The 17613-nt window shown below is 36.8% G+C and overlaps 1 protein-coding gene across 3 annotated transcripts in view; it reads left to right on the forward strand.

Moving 5' to 3' along the window:
• The first annotated feature begins 1315 nt into the window (after nt 1-1315).
• Nucleotides 1316-17613, forward strand: part of LOC149289667 (sialate:O-sulfotransferase 1-like) — a 47821-nt gene continuing 31523 nt past the window's right edge. The window contains exons 1-4 of one of the 3 annotated variants that reach the window (XM_089490319.1): nt 1316-1754; nt 6574-6688; nt 11225-11406; nt 13331-13333. In XM_089490319.1, coding sequence (XP_089346445.1) covers nt 1316-1754; nt 6574-6688; nt 11225-11406; nt 13331-13333 — 739 coding nt within the window. Of the gene's footprint in view, nt 1755-6573; nt 6689-11224; nt 11411-13330; nt 13334-17613 lie in introns of all 3 variants that reach the window. The other 2 variants (XM_089490322.1, XM_089490320.1) reach the window with 2 other exon arrangements.

The raw sequence follows: 17613 nt of genomic DNA on the forward strand, positions 1-17613 counted from the left end.
CATTCTTCCCTCCTCCGACCTTAGCGTGACTTTGAAAGGTCCGCTATCCTGTACTATTCCCCAGAGTCCCCTTGTCCCCTCATTCACTAAGCCACGCCTCTCTTTTCCTTCCTTCCTGTAGTTCAGGTATAGTTCAAATAAACAACATATTGTAAACAACACTTGCGTGTATAGCATTGCAGGTATAGTCCAACAGAATAACACACAAACCCAGCTTTGCAGGTATAGATCAACTGGGGATCACATGTAAACCCAGCACTGAAGGTATAGGTCAAATAAACAACACATGGAAACAGCACTGCAGGTATAGATCAACAAAATAAGATATACAAACCCTGTGTTTTCAGGTATACATAAATAATGTATGGAAACATAGTATAATAGATATAGATCAACAGAATTACACACAAATCCGGCTTTGCAGGTATAGATCAACTGGAAATCACATTTAAAAACTCAGCATTAAAGGTATAGATAAAAAAAACTAAATTACAGGCATAGATCACAGGTTGCACTCCTGGTGTCCACATAGAACTTGACTTTTCTGTCAAATTTTGCCCTTAAAAAGTGGAACTGACCAGGGATCAGTAATATTGTACCATAAACCTGCTTCCTCTAGTTAGCTATTGGGTCCTTTAACTTCTCCTGCACCCATCCTAAGTGGAGATATAGGGGTGGGAGAAGAATTATTTTTTGTAGTTGAATGAATGGTTTATAAAGGTATAAACTGTATTGATTGGGTTAACATTGTTATCACTACATACTATTTATAGACTATATATATATATATATATATATATATATATATATATATATATATATATATATATATATATATATATATATATATATATATATATATATAGTCTTAAATTGCAAGCATAATCCTGTAGTAGTTTTAAAGTAATACAAATCTTAACAACTTCAAATGCTACGCTATATGAAAAAGCCTTTGTATATTTAATATATTATTTTTGTATTTGACTATTGTTGCTTTTTTGTTTACTTACCTTTTCTTTTTTTATTCCTCAGGTTGTTTTCTATGATTTTTTTTAAAAGGAGCACTGTATAATGGAGCTGGTACTCAGATATTTCACATTGGATTTACAGGAATCATTGTCTGCCTCATGGCTATAATGCCCTCGCATCAGATGAGAACTTTGAAGAAACATAAAATTAGTTTTCTGGAGGAGATACTAGAATCCAGAAGTGTTATTTAAGGACCAGCCAGTCAGAGTGGGGGTAAAACTATCCTCCCCCTTTTTAGTTTTTTTTTCTTTTTTTGTTTTTCTTTTGGGGGTGTTTTACGGAGGGCATGGCCAAACCTTTTTTTAGTCTACAGAAGTTTCTAAGACGAGCTCAGTTTTTCCTCTTCTTCCTCACAGTTGCTTATCTAATGGCAGGAAGCTTGCTACTTTTGCAAAGGTCTTATTTGGTGATTCAGCTAAGTAACCGAGGGACTTCCAGTGTTCAAGGCTCTCAAACAGAAAACTTTGCTGTAGGGGATCGGTATCTGGACCGCAACCTGGTTGAAAGCCCATACTGGAGCCAAAAAGGATTTGTAGGTGTAAATCTACCCAGTAAGACATTGACCAATCAAAGATATGGTTTGATTGATCAACCGCTTTGGCTTATGTCCCGTAATTCTGAGCTGAGACAGCTGAGACGAAGATGGTTTCACAATTTTGTAAATGATCAAGACCAAGTGCAAGGCACAGGAAATAAAATGATGAAGCACGCACTGGTAAACAAAGGTAAGTCCAGGCCTGGATTTTATCAGGTAATTGGAACATAGCAGTATTTTCAATTTCCAAGGCAAGTTACAAGCACAAGTAAATACTTTTGGTAGTTTTACAACTATGAATAATAAAAATATATGAACATGGGTTATACAAAAAAAACTCAGTTCAATCCCATATTAATACAAGTGCCCAAATCAATTTATATATCTTACAATGTGCATGGAGAAATGAGTGCGCAAGTTATAGTGAAGAATGAGTCAATCCATACCTTTACCTAACTCAAGCAACCAGCACACAAGCCTGACTGACTTGCCATTCGAAAACACAACTGCCTTTGGGAAGAGAAAGGGTTCTGCTTAGATAAAGTGTTAAATGCACTTGCTTGGTATGCTAAGCAAATAAACCTTAGTAGCCATGTCATTGTATTCTATGCACTGAAGGTTTAATCACATTAAAACAGCACTGACTTCCAACAAGCCTTTTCAGTCCAACAAAGCAACAGCCTATCAGTGCCTGCTTTTGTGCCATGTGAAATTTAATTTCTCCAAGGGTACCTGGGTAAGAGGGTGACCACCCCCCTACAAGAGAAGCGACCTTATGGCAGAGTGTCGTGAGGTGGCCACATTGAGGCATTATATATCTTTCTAATAACTACATCTACAATGTCAGGTGCACAAACATTTTTATTCCATATACTGTTTTTAGCGTTCATTTCAATATTAATATTCCTAAGCAGAGAAAAGAAACATTAAGTAATTATTCATCACGCAGAGCAGACCATGGTTTCACTGTTCTCAAAAGAAAAATATCTGTTTTTCTTTCATATGCACAATCTTCAATCAGATGCAGTATTTTATTTAAACTGCTGGGTGTAATAGAAAGAAAGATTGTAAAACAGTTATCAGTCTATATCAATTTAACTACCATTTATATTTTTTAAAGCAGCATTGCTATGGCCCATTTAATATATTTGTTAAAGCGACATTTATACAATATTCAGTTTGTTAAGTGGCATTTAAATGCACTGTTAGGTATATTGTTAGATAAATTTGCTTCTTTTATCATGGGAATTGATCTTGGTGCCCATAGTTGATTTTAGAGTTATTTAATAAAACTTATACAGTAAAAATACTATTTTGCTAAAGTTATCCAGCTAGTTTTAAATGTGCCTGCGCTTTTCTGGTTCATCTTGTATACATTATAGTGGAGCTATAAAGGTAAACTGAAGGAGTGTAAAATAAGCCCAACGATGACCTTGAAGAAGGACCTAATATTGCACATCAATAGTGTGTGTTTCATATACACTATATGGACAAAAGTATTTTGACATTGCATTCTTAATGCATAGACATGTATATATAGTTGGTCCCCCTTTTGCTGCTAACCATAAGATTTTGGAGTATTTATATGAGAATTTTTGCCCATCCATCCAGTAGGGCATTTGTGAGGTCACTTATGTGCGACGAGAAGACCTTGCTTGCAATTTACATTCCAGTTCATCCCAAAGGTGTTCGAGGGGGTTGAGGTCAGGGCTCTGTGCGACCGGTCAAGTTCTTCCACAGCAAACTCATCCAACCATATCTTTATGGACCTTGCTTCGTGAACTGGGGCATAGTCATGCTGGAATAGAAAAGAGTCTTCCCTAAACTGTTCCCACAAAGTTGAAAGCATAGCAGTGTCCAAAATGTCTTGGTATGCCCCCTTCAGCATACCTTCAACCTAGGTCATGTCTGTGGGTGAGTTGGGGTATGTGCACCTCTGTCACAAATATCTAGATAATGCTTCCTTGCAGTCGGAATTATTGAAAGTAATCCATGTAGTAGCATGACTTCAACTGCCTTCTTTACACCTCTAAGCTACTTAATAGTATACATAATGCACACATAATGGATTATTTCTTCTGCTAATAATCTTCTGCTACAAAATGATAAAAGCAGTTTAGTTAGCAGGAACATTCTGTTCGATACTATGGTGAGAATGCTTATTCCAGTTGAAAGAGACATTATACACAGTGGTGTATTCTAGGGTGGCTGGTCTAGGAGGCCAGCAGGCTTTCTGAATCATAAGAATCCTGAATGGGACAGTTAAAAGGGAAATCACTGATCTCCCCAACTGAACCATTAACATAGCCTGCATAGTTTACTTCCTTGCGGTGCTGCAACTGCTTAAAAGACTGAGCTCCAGGATTTTACACTAAGACGAAGGTTGGCAGTGTGGATGGCCAGATATTAATATTTCACTATAAATCACAAAATGATTTAAAGCTTTGAAATCATAAACACTGAAAATATTAAGTTAACTTCAGTGCCATCTTAACGCATGGGCACAATGGGGAGTTGTCCAGGGGTCCTGTGTTCTAGTGGCCCGTGGTGAATCACATTGCTGGCAGCCCCTAGAACAGTAGCATATCTTTAGGGGGGCCGAGCAGTCAGGCCACCTCGCCTGGGCTGGTTTTCAGGCCCAGGCCAAGGTGGGTGCGAGATCGTGATCTCCCCAACCAGCGGTCATGGTGTCTGAGTGCAGTGCATGCCCAGGCACAGTGAGCATTGTTAAGGGTAGCAGCTACCCCCAATCGCCCTTGAACCTGCCCAACATTAAGGAAGCAAGAGGTCTGTCACTTCAGACCTTGGCTTCCATGCTCCTAGTCATTATATGGTTAATCATTATGATGTATCCCGGCGCTCTGCATCAATTGCCGGCATATACTGATTAGTGACAGACCTCACACTCCCATGACAGGATGGAAGACAGATGGCACAGAAAAGAAGATGGTAGAGGGGAAAAGTAAGAGCTGGGAAGAAACGGGGGTAGATGATGGGGAAAAAGAGTGCTGTAAGGGCAAATGTGACACAGTATGTGTAAGGGTAGTGTATACGTGTGTATATGGGTAGTGCATATGTGTGTGTAATGTGTACGTGTGTATGGGCAGGCATGTGTAAAGGCAGTGTGTGTACATGTGTGTAAGCAGGTGTGCTTACATCTGTAAGGACAGGGTATGTGTATATGTGTGTTTAAGGGCAGTGTTTCTGGGCAGTGCATGTGTGTGTATTGCCAGGTATGTGTAAGGGCAGTGCAAGTATACATTATCTTTACAACTTTCAAGGAAAAAACTAATAATCAAACTGGTGGAAGCAGGATCCTTGCCCTTGAATAATAGTGTGGTTAATTAATCTATGTAGTTCTCACTTTTTGCCATAGCACAGCATGTTTAGTGCATTATCTATGTAGACTCACGCCTATGCATGAATTAACTTTCTCGGTTCATTTAAAGCTCCAGGGGTACAGAAAGATTAGTTACTGCCAGCATGAAATGATCAACATAGTAATATTTTATTTCACATGTTTCCTACCTTAAAGTGAACACTCTGCATCTAGCATGATTGCAATGTAATTCATATTTGAACACAAATATGTGTAATTAATGGTTATTTAATCTCCTAATATAGAGTTTTTCCATGCATGAAAACAGATACCATACCTATTTAATGAAATGCAACATCAGAAAACATGAATTCACAGCAAAAATGTAATTAATTGCATTTTTGCATACTAACTGATGTAGGATACACAAAGTTACTAAAACCCTAATCACAGATAAATAGTTCCGCAATCTTGTATCTACATTGACAAGCCTGATTGATGGGAATTAATTTCTGTAATCATTTATCTACATTTTAGAAAATATGTATATGTTTGTTTTGTGTTTCTTTTGTGTTTCCTTAACACTTTGGTGCCTGGGGATGTGGTTGAGGTTCAGCCGCAAGGGTGGTCTTACCGATAAGAGAGAAAAGAGAGATAGAGGAAAGGGAAAATAATCAAGAGAAATTAGAGAATAAGAGGAGATGGAGCAGAGAAAACAGGAGAGGGAGAGAGAAATGAGAGGCAGAAGAAAGAAGAGAGAAAAGAGAAGAGCGAGATGAAGAGAAGATAATAATGAAGAGAAAATACAGAAAGGCAAGGGTGAAAAAAGTTGCAAATAGGGGAGGGGAGAGATGAGTGAAAAAAGCGGAAAGGGATACAGGTGAGAAAAGAAAAAGAAAGTAGAGGACAGAGGATTGAAAACAGATGAGAGAGAAAGAGAACGTAATAAAGTGAATGTGATGGAAGAGAAAAAGGAGAAAAGAGAAACTAGAAGGGAGAAAAAAAGTGAAAGAATGGAGAAAAAGAAAGAAGGAGAAACGAGAGACAGGTACAACCCTTTAAGTGGTGAAGCATGATACCATTTGGCCCCCCAGCACCCGCATCAGGAAAATAGAAAATATACCTTACTAGATTTTATAAAAGCTAAGTGCTATGATCACTTTCTTTTTTCTAAGGCTGTCCAGCCCCCCCCCTTGCAGAATGGATAAACATGGCCATCGCCTCAGCTAATTAAAAAAAAAAAGTCATTCCTAGGACCCTGGACTTGCCTCTTATTCCTGGACTGTCCTGATTAGAGCTAAAGGGCTTCATTTCTTCAGGAAGACTGCTGCATTACCCCTGTCAAGACATTTTTGTACTATATAACAGTGACTTACCCTGTGTGTTGGCTGGTTTGATTGCTCACAATAGGCTTAAATCACAGAGATTTAGTATTTTCTTGGTTTTTTACCTTTTTTGCATTTTCCCAAGCAGTTTGAATAGATAGGGGCCCTAGGATGGTGATATCTTGGGTTACTTGTCTATCATTGGAAAGGCCTTTCATGCCTGAACAAAATAATACATATAACTAGGAAACAATCATATCATGTGGCTTAATATCATAGAGAATATTTTGACAATTATAAAAATACATGTGTTCTAAATTTGCATTTCAATATCGTATGAATATTTACCTTCAAAATCTTTTCAGGTACATACATTGGATGTTTTGTAGACAACGTGGAAGAAAGAACCCTTAAAGCAACTGTGTTCTATGATCTGCGAAAAATGACTATAGGTCACTGTCAGGAGGCCTGTGCAGAAAGGTACAGACTCACTATTTCATGATTCGTTTTAGAAAATGGTTTCTAATTTTTCTATTGCATTAATATTTGTGATATTTTACATGTATTGCTTATTTTCTATTTCTCACAATATAAAGATACCTAAAGCTTTAAAAAAGGCAATATTTAGGAAAAACAAATAATGAAGTATTTCGCATTATTCAGAATATATATACATATAAGGGCATGCTACTTCCTCTAAATATAGTTTATATATTAAACGGTAATAATCTTTTTTTTGTATCATTCTATTGCCTAATTTTTATAGGAAACAAAAATAGATTGTGAATGTGACCATCAAAACAAGGTAATGGTCATCTTATTCCTTCAGACATTTAATTTTCCAGATTATGTCATTTTATTGAAAATGGTTTTTTTAAACTATACCTCTATTGAAACATTCTACTTTAGTCAGCGTCACAACCTAAACAATGAATAATCTTTGTGAATATAACACTCTTCTTGTTGACCTTCACATGGCTTTCTGATTTTTGTATGGTTGCATTTGTTGTCCATGAAACAATACAAAGTCACAGCATTAAGCAAATGGACTAGGTTATTATAATTAGAAACCAAACGAATAAAAGGAGGAATAAACACCAGGTGAGTAGATAGAAAAAAAAATATATATATATATACTCTCCCTCACAGTACTGCCGCAGCCCAAGATAACACTCCTCTCAGTGTTCAACAGAAGACAATACAAACATAGGGGCGCATGTACATGTGGGAAAAAAAGAAGAAAAATAATAATAGTGTGATAATGTATGATACAAAAAAATTATATGTAAGTGTTGTGAATGCACTCACAAAACGTAGAAGGTGAACAGGCTCTTCAGAATAAAATGTTTCTTTTATTTCTTCATGTTTCTAAAATATCCAAATAAAAGAGAAAAAAAACCAATGGTGCAGTATTTTCTTATAATGGTTTAAGAAAAGTTGGATTGCACTTACAAGACAGTCGATAAAATCAGGCACTTCAGTATAAAGTCCACGGGTACAAATGAAAAGTCCTTTGAATAGTCCTCAACGCGTTTCGCCTTTAGGCTTCCTCAGGAGAACAATAAAAGGTTATATCCGCAATGAGAGTTCATGAAAATGAGCGTCTATTTATACGTTAAATCCATGTTCCGTTCTGTCCATTCCGTCCGTCGTCTTCATTTCCGGGTGTGTTGTCATCACGTTCCTTCCGTCGTTGCTAGGCAGCCGGGATGTTATTTTTCATTCGGTTTATGCCGTCGTCTTCACTTCCGGGTGTGTCGTCATTCCACTCTCTCCGTCGTTGCTAGGCATCCGGGACGTTGTGTTTGATTCCATCTTCGGGTGTGTCGTCATCACGTTGCCTCCGTCGTTGCTAGGCTGCCTGGACGCTTATTCTTGTATGTCTATCCGTAGCTCCTCCCGCTGGATAAATATGCATCTTCTCGCTTTCTTTTTATGTAGAGTCACCGATCACCATTATTTTAATCATAATGTTCGTTTCGTAAATATTTTATGGGGGGAGAAAAGGAGACATATCAGGGATCTAATTTTGATATCTATGTAGATCCACACAATATGTAGGAAAAAACGGGGACGGTATGTGTAAGAAAATATAGGTAAAAAACCACATAGAGTGGAGAAAGAAGAGGTAGTATTGTGAACCCAAAACGGGGTTAGTATTCTAAGATAGGAGATATCAAATAGCATTAAATAAGATGTGAATATAGAGAGACATATGTTAAGATATTATAAACTTATTATTTTTGTTTTTATAATATTTAAATTCATATCTAAAATTGTTAAATTATTTCTAATAAAATGCTGAAAAATAAATTACTATCTAATAATAAGATGATAGTATAAAAATAGCCAATAAATAAATAAATAAATAAAAGTCTATAAAACCATGTATATATGTTGAATGTCCAGATAAGTATATTGATAGATTAATCTATATATATATATATATATATTGGTGAATGTCCAGATCAGTGTATTAATAAATCTATAAAAGTATGTATATATGTTGAATGTCCAGATCAGTATATTAATGAATTAATCTATAAAAATATATTTATTGATAAATGTCCAGATCAATATATTAATAAATTAATCTATAAAAGTATGTATATCCAAATCGGTATTCAAGCCACCTCTTTTGTATGTCTGAAATTTAAAAATCCACTCTGTCTCTTTTTTGGACAGAGCCGAATTTATGTCACCTCCTCTCCAGTGTGTTCTAACCAAATCTATGCCTAATATCTTGAAATCCCGTAATGAGAACATTTCACATGTATTACAGTGCCGAGGTACACTATGTTTGATGTTATAGTTCCGTATTCCCCCCAGATGTTCCAAAATTCTGATTTTGAGTTCTCTTGAAGTGCGGCCAATATACTGTTGGCCGCATTTGCATTCCAATAAGTATATGACATTTTTAGTGTTACAATGAATAAAATCTTTTATTTGATATTCTTTCCCTGTGTTGTTACATTTGAAACTAGTAATTTTCTTTGATTGGGTGTTGCAAGTTCCACACACTTTACATCTACCGCATCTATGAAAACCAGGAGATTTTTCTGTGAGAAAGTGATGATGGTCTTTCTTTTTATCTATGCTAGGTAGTGCACTTGGGGCCAATATGGTTTTTAGATTGGCTAATTTCTTATAAATGACTTTTGGTCTGTCTGGTAAATGACCCTGTAGTATATGGTCTTCTTTCAAGATAGGCCAACATCTATTAAGGGCTTTTTTGATTAGAGGAGCTCTATCGTTATACTGGGTTAAAAAAGAAAAATCATAGCCGTCTTTGTTTATTTGTTTTTTATTGTGATTTATAAGGTCTTCTCTTCCCCTTTTTTGTACTGTATGTAGGCTTTCTACCAGGAGGTCTTTTGGATAATTCCTTTCCTTAAATTTATTTAGTAGAAGATGGCTTTGAGATATAAAATCATCTTCATTAGTGCAATTCCTGCGTATTCTAGTAATTTGACCCTTTGGTATGTTTCTGAGCCAGCTTGGATGATGGCGACTCGAGAAATCGATAAAACTATTGCCATCTGTAGGCTTGAAAAAAGTCTTAGTGTTTATTTTGTTGTCCTTAATAAATAAAGTGAGATCTAGAAAATCTATTTGTTGTTTGTTTATGTATGATGTAAATTTGAGATTATATTTATTATGGTTGATGTATGTTATAAAGTCGTTTAAATTTTCAATATTTCCTTGCCATATTATGAGTATATCGTCAATGTACCTTTGCCAGAGAACCAGACTCGCGCCGAACGGATTGTTGTTGAAGATGTAATTTGCTTCCCAATCTGCTACGTAGAGATTGGCATAGCTCGGCGCGAATCTGGTTCCCATGGCAGTACCGCATGTCTGTAAATAAAAAGTGTCATTGAAAGAAAAATAATTATGTGTTAAGATGAAATGTATACAGTCAGTGATAAATTTACTCTGCAGTGTATCCATGTTGGTATCTGAATTTAATATGTTTCTAATGGTTTCAATACCTAATTTGTGAGGAATGACTGTATACAAAGAGGTGACGTCAACTGTTGCCCATATGTAATCTTCCGACCAAGTGATATCTCCCAGAATTTTTAATATATGTGTGGTGTCTTTCGTATACGAAGGGCTTTTGGTGACATACTTCTGAAGAAAAAAGTCTACGTATTGCGATACATGTACATGCGCCCCTATGTTTGTATTGTATTATAATTAGAAGCAATGTAAACATTAAAAGGAGTTTGTGTCAAGGACCTATGTAAAATTTAGTTGGCTGAAAATGAAGATTGCATGATAAAACCATATTTACAGGTAAGCAATTCTCAGGACCCACTGGTGATAGAGCCAGCGGCCCTGCCTGTGGTAGGTAGTGCACCTAAACATTGGATGCATGGCTGCCTCTACCTCACTTGTGGCTTTCTATGTGATCATGGACCTATATCTACCTGGGCATGGTCCTTGGTAATGCATTGTCTTCCTGGGCCTACTTGTATCAGATAGCTTCCAACAATTCTGCTTATTTGGATTTGACCCATGGTGTGGATTTTGACTATGAACTAGCTTTGCCCCTTTGTACTGCATTTTTATTTTGTTCACCTGGATTTCGACATATTTGGCGTGACTTCTCTTGTGAATCATCCCCTGTTACCATGCTACAAGTAACCTCTGCTGTCCGTACTTGTTACAGACCCCCTCTGCTGTCTGCACATGCTACAGACCCCACTTGCAGTCTACTTGTACCTTTCTGCTCTACAGACCCCTTGGTGCTACAAAGTTATTGTCTACAGATGCCAAAGGCTAGGGCAGACATCCATCTGCAACTGGACACAGTTCAAGTGTGTTACAGTGAGAATGTGTACAATGTGCACCAGTGTGTTATTGAGGGTGGTGGCAAGGGGCTGATGGTTGCACTTGGCTTCAGGGCCAAAAGGTGCCAATCCTCCCCTGGTTAAATTTATTTTGATGCGTCTTGTATATTTTAACCAAATCTTTAAACCAACTGAACTGTATGCACACTTTTTTTTTAAGGTCTTATCTTTATGCTGGTTTGGCATATGGGGCTGAATGCTATTGTGGAAACAACCTTCCTCTGAACAGAGCCAAAGAAGAAGAGTGTAACAATGAGTGCAAAGGGGAGAAGGGTTCTGTCTGTGGAGGTGTCAATCGTCTCTCCGTCTTCCAGCTGGAAGAGCTGCAAGCACTGGAAAAACGTGAGTTTTTATGATTAGTAATTAGGAAATCTCTATAGAATTTCCAGCTCTAATTGTGGAAGGTGGAATGTCATTGTTCTAAAATTGTAAACATTTGACTGGAGTTATATTTTAATGTATAATAGCACCATCATGTTCTGCAGTGTTATACAATAGGTATACATGAAAATTAGCACATAGCATAGCAAGTTTGGACTCAGAGAAACATAAGGAAAGGAGAGCCCTGCTCAAACGCGCTTGCAATCTAGGAGGAGTCGGGGTTATATTACACAAGAGATAAAATGCAACCGTGTATCTCATTGTAAATATTAATTAGATAAGTAATATTGCTGGACGTAAATACAGACCAACATCAGAAATGAGGCAAGGAAAGGTGAGACAGAAAAGGTTGACGGCGGGAGTTAACTTGTCATTTGAGTTTTCAGAGTCAAAGATGAAATCAGGGTTATACAGTTCCCTGATGATGCTCTCAGATGGGCAGTTGTGTGCTTTTTCCAGGGTTACCTTGTAATAGTTCCAGTATTGTTATTGTTATATTCACCATTCTTACATGACATCTGCTAAGACTAGATGTGGATGAAAATTATCCTTGGTAATTGGTAGAAAATGCCAGTTTCTGGTCTACATAAACTTTGGAGAAAAAATAGATATCCAGTCCTTTATCTTGGACTTGTTTACTGTTTACTTTTGTTTGATCACTGCCATTCCCAATTTTTTGACCATGACACTTGGTTCCACTGACTCATAAGTTGTAATCCTAGGGAAAGTTAGCTAGAGGGTTAAATGGTCATGCAGAGTGCTAGAGTGTTTCACAGCATTCACATATTCGCCTGTTTACTCTGCTATATAGATGGTCTTCCTCATGTAGCTTAAATTTTATTTCACAATGTGGAATTTAAGAAAGGTCAAACAGTCATTTTTAAGGTTAAAAATGATGTTTGTCAGATGCTAAACTCCAGCAAAATATTTGCTTTGGGCCTCACCAAACTATTTTTTCTAATGGAAATGTTCATGTGCTGTGTCTCTTGTGTCTATAAACACAAAAAACTTCAGTAACCTATTTAAATAAATAGACCAAATTCCCTGTTCTAGGTTTCAGAAAGCCAACTATAATGAATCCAGATGCTGTGTAACTAGTGAAGCATATGAATATATTCCAGAAGGAAATCTATAGAAAATGCTAGAAGAAAGGAATGAGAAGCTTGTTTATTTTTTGGTAACAAATATAGACTTGTGTTATTTATTTATTTATTAACATTTTTTTCCAGAATGTTAATTTTGTAATTTTATTTTTCATATAAATGTTACAGTATCCATTATAATCTTACATATTACATTTGTTCTCCATGGGAGAATGAAAAATGTTAGGAGAGAAAATGTAAGAATGCAATAAAGGAGATTATTGAGGGGAATAGAATGTTCAGAATGTGTGCAGTAATACAGCAAATAAATTCATCTGTATTCCTTAGGCAGGCATATAAGTAGAGCATACAGAAATAGTTAGACATTTTAAGCAGCTGGCTGTATTTTTCATATAGTTTAACTAAGAACTTCCAGCCATATCCTAAAAACATTGCAGAGTTCAGAACCATAATAAATCTCACTTGAAATGCCCTAGACTATCCACATAAATGGCTTATAGGCGCACCATGACCCCTCCATACTATATAGCGGACAGAGATGCTGTGCAAGCGAGACAATAGTAGGGGGAAGAATCATGGACTACTAAAGGACTGCAACTTCTACTGAGTCCTTTATTTATTTGTTTTTAAAGAGTGTATATTCATTTACTCACAGGGTACTTTAATGTTTATTCTTAAGTGGAAGTGTCAAGGACACTGTATTTTTAAAGGGCAAAATGCTCCCGTACACATTGGCTTCTTTTTTTACTTATTTTTATTTTTTTTACCTTTGGGTCTTGTAGGTAGTGAAGGAGTTCTCTTTTTGTATTTTATATGTTTACTGAGTGGTTTACGGCATTTAATTTTATTTTTATTGTTGTTTTTTTTGTCCCAGTGCTACCTTGCACTAATGAATTACATTTCTGATTTCTCTTTAATTGCTATCTTGTACAGCATTAATTTTACATGTAAATTGGAATAACATATTCCCTTTTGAGTTTCAAGTATCCCTGTTGTTTTGTCTAATAGATTTTAATTCCTGTTTTAATTGCATTTCTGGTTCGACAAATATGCCCGTAAGGGGGTTATGTATAGTGATTTTTTTCTCTTTTCTAATACTCTTTTTGCTATTGTTATGAACTTTTAATAAATAAGCATTAGCATTGATAAGTGCTTCTCATTCTGCATATGTGTACCAAGCTCCATTTACTTGGCGTGTTCAGTAACTGCTTTGTTTGTCCTCATGCTTATCTTTGCCTTCTTTGACCTTATCCACCCACTGCCAAGATACCTCATCCTGGTTCACCTTACATCCTATACCATATTATTCCCTGTTTCCTCGCTTTTAAGAGGGGAACAGAGCCTTATGCCTGGCAAATGTTTCACATCCCTTCCTTGTGTTGTGCTGCACATGTTTCAAGACTTCTTGATAGAAAAAGAGAACACTGGTGTATGATGTCCCATCTTTTCACCAGTAGGCATCTCAGCATGTACAGCACCACAAACAAGCCTTGATAGAAAGGTCAGTGTCACCAGTGACCTGAAATACACACTGATGGGGGAAGCACTGCAGCATACTGTAAAATATCCTAATAGCCCAGACTGGTCAGGTATTAACAGGTTTTTTTTTAAAATCAACAATAAAAAAATAGATTTTACCTTTTACAAATGATCTAAATTACAACTTCTTGCAGCTGGTCACAGCTTAGTTATGTACAAGCCTTTTAAGTGCTGGTTATTTGTTTTTTGCACACCTCTGACATTTACAGGTTTAAACCTTGTGTTGTATAAATAAAATATAAAATCCAATCCACTCCGTGTATTCTGAGGCAATGCCATGTTTCTTTTGCTAAATTAATGTTTTACTCTAATTCTTCTAGGTTAGCAGTAAAAGGTTAATGTTTTTTTTTTTTCTTTTTCTGAAAGCTTCAATTTTTCTGCTCCGATGCATATCACAAGATAAATCGATTCAGTGCATAGGGTGGTCGGAGGATCAGCATTTATTTTTCTGCTTATTTTGTCAGTCTATGACATTTGAACCTGTGATAAAATATCACAGTATAAAGCCTATTGTAATTGCTAATCGTGCTGACCCTTTGCTGGAGAGGAAAATAAACAGATTGGCATTGAACACCGTGTTGATTTATTTTCTTAAATGCCATGTGTTTCCCTAAGGCATTGTTACTGGGATGGAAACATGTAACATACCCTTGGGTCTTTCTATGACTTCTATTGTCTCACAAAAAAAGAGACAATGCTTTGTTACAGAAAATATTCTGAAAGCATTTGCTTCAGGTACATGTACACAGATTGTGAGTTTTGTGGATTGAGTTGGTGCATTTTTTTAGCAATGGGTATAAGCCATAAAAAATATCTTTTAAGGACACACAACTCATACAAATTGTGTGAGCTTAATAAGGTCTTGTATCTAATTGTGTATTTTACTATTTGTATATCATTTCTTTTTACAGTTATTGAAGCCTACCTACCTACCTTGGCAAAATGCTGTTCTTAGTCCATATGATCAGTAGATGATGCTATAATTTAACACTGTTTTAAAAAGACTAACTTGAATTACTCAGATTCATTGACCATACCCTGATAACTCTGACTATTGTAATTCATGTTTCAATGGTCCTTTCTTCTTTCTATTCAAACAGAATCAAGGAGGACATATAGTCCAGATGCCACTATTATAGCCAGTTTATTGACTTTGCTAGAATTAAAGTATGTATCTATAGGTTTTGTATATATCCTGAATGTTGTAATCTTAGTAGTGTTACTGTTTCCAAATACCAGTCATATAATATGTCTTTAAATTTGCTCTTGAGTTTGCTCTTGATCCAACATTAACATTTTATCCATTTGACATCCTTTGGTCTGAGGACTCCATCTCATCTAGCTAAAGGCAACACAGAATGACAAGGTGTAACCTTTTCTGACCCCTGAAGACAGGCTATCTGCCTAGGTCTAAAATTAGGTGTATAATATGATCTAGAAGAGAATTTCTCAAAATTTTAGTATTTAAATCCAATGAGTTATCTAAGATATGGTCAGGGGCTTCAATGTCTTTTAATTTCAGATGTTAATAATATTTAAAAAGCTGAATTAGATTTAAAATCTGTAATTAGTTGTGCTTAGCAAAATGTTTAGAAACAATGATTGAGGGAGTCATTGTTTTTTGCTTTTGGTTACTGTACCACATTATCACCCATTCTGCAGTCATTCTTGTAGTAATTTGTGGTATCATTTCTTTAACCATTTCACATCTGTCTAGCACACTATACACGTTGAAATCCTTTAACCTTTCCTGGTAAGATTTATCCTGCAATGCATGAACCACTTTAGTCGCTCTTCTCTGAACTCTCTCCAAAGTATCTATATCTTCCTGGAGATACGGTCAGTATCGAGGTATCGCCAGTGCTCTGTACAAGGGCATGAACACTTCCCTATTTCAACTGCTAATATCCTATATGTGCATTCTGGGTGCTGAGCAAGTCATTAATATGTAACTTGGGTGCTGGGGCAAGTCTTGTGGATGCAATCTGGGTACTGCTGCAATTCCTGTGAGTGCAATCTGGGTACTGCAGCAAGTCCAGTTGATGAACCTGGGTGCTGTGGCAAGTCCCATGAGTGCAATCTAGGTGCTGGGCAAGTCCTGTGGATTCAATCTGGGTGCCACGGCTGACCTCGGGTGTGCGACCATGAATACTAATGTGCATTTTTCACTTGATCATGTGGGAAGTGAGTGAAATGTTACATGGTGAAGATGGGGGGGCAGAGAGGTGGAGTAGGCAATGGGTGTGGTTAGAGGGGTTATGTTTGCTAATATAGCCTCCTTAATACTTGGGGGTTTAAAATATGTGTACTGCTGGCACAACCAGCTATTTTGGTTTTCAAGTTCAAATCAGGAAGATTAAAGTCACTTGTGATTCTAACTCCCCTACTCAGTGTCACGTTAGCTATTTCTTTAATAAGTAGATTATCTAGCACTTCTACTTATCCAGTGGGTCTATAAATTACTTGAATTTACTGTACAATTACCAAATTCTCATATAACCCTAACCGACTCTATGTTTGCCTCAAAAACTTGCATTAGGTAAGATATTGGCATACAGGGCCACCCTCCCCTTCTTTTGCCTTCTCTGTCTTTTATATATATAAAGAGTACCCTGGTATTGCTATGTCCCAGTCATTCTTCTCATTATACCATGTCTCAGTAACAGCCACTAAATCTACATTCACAGTTGCTAATATTGTCACAAGTTCATGGATCTTATTCCCCAAACTGCAAGCATTTGTAGACATGACTCTCAAATTGTCAATTTTTAACAAACATGGTACAAGCACATTGTTTCTGGGGGCAATGCCTACTAGCAATTTTGAAGTGGTTTATTGACCTCTTCCTAAAATCGGTACTAAACAAGGCCCCAGATCCACCCACCTGGGTATTAAAATGCCTTCCCTTTCTATACTATCTAGCCCAGTATTTATTGCCCCTCTCCATTCCTAGTTTAACATCTCCTCCAACTGCCTAGCTATCTTCTCCCCAAGGACATTGGACCCTCTTGCATTCCTCATGACTATATAGATCATTCCAGTGTCCTAAAAATCTAAAGCCCTCCTTTTTACACCAAGACTTCAGCCATGCATTAAGCTGCCTAATCTCCTGTGGTCTTTCTGGTGTAGTGCATGGCACAGATAGTATGTCTGAAAATACTATCTTGGTGGTCCATTTCCTAATATTACTCCCTAAATCCTCAAAATTACCTCTGAGGACTCTCCATCTTCCTCTTACTTTGTCATGCACCAAGACAGCTGGATTCTCTCCTACCTCAATCTGTCCACTCTGTCTGCAACATGTCAAACCTGGGAGACAGTACCATTTGGTTGCTGCAATCAGAGCCACAGATTACCCTGTCTGTTCTCTTAATATTAGTGTCCCCCTACCACCCCAACCTGTTTAGGCTTCCCCTCCTTCTGTATCCCCTCAACGCAAGATGAACTCTTATCCTGGTTATAAGTTTTCTTCAACAATCCCACTTCTGAGTCTGCCTCACCAATATCTTCACTTAAAGTAGCAAAT

The sequence above is a fragment of the Sceloporus occidentalis genome, unplaced genomic scaffold (assembly GCF_023333645.1).
Source record: "Sceloporus occidentalis isolate IW3139 unplaced genomic scaffold, rSceOcc1.0.p SCAF_43, whole genome shotgun sequence".
Classification (NCBI taxonomy): domain Eukaryota; kingdom Metazoa; phylum Chordata; class Lepidosauria; order Squamata; family Phrynosomatidae; genus Sceloporus; species Sceloporus occidentalis.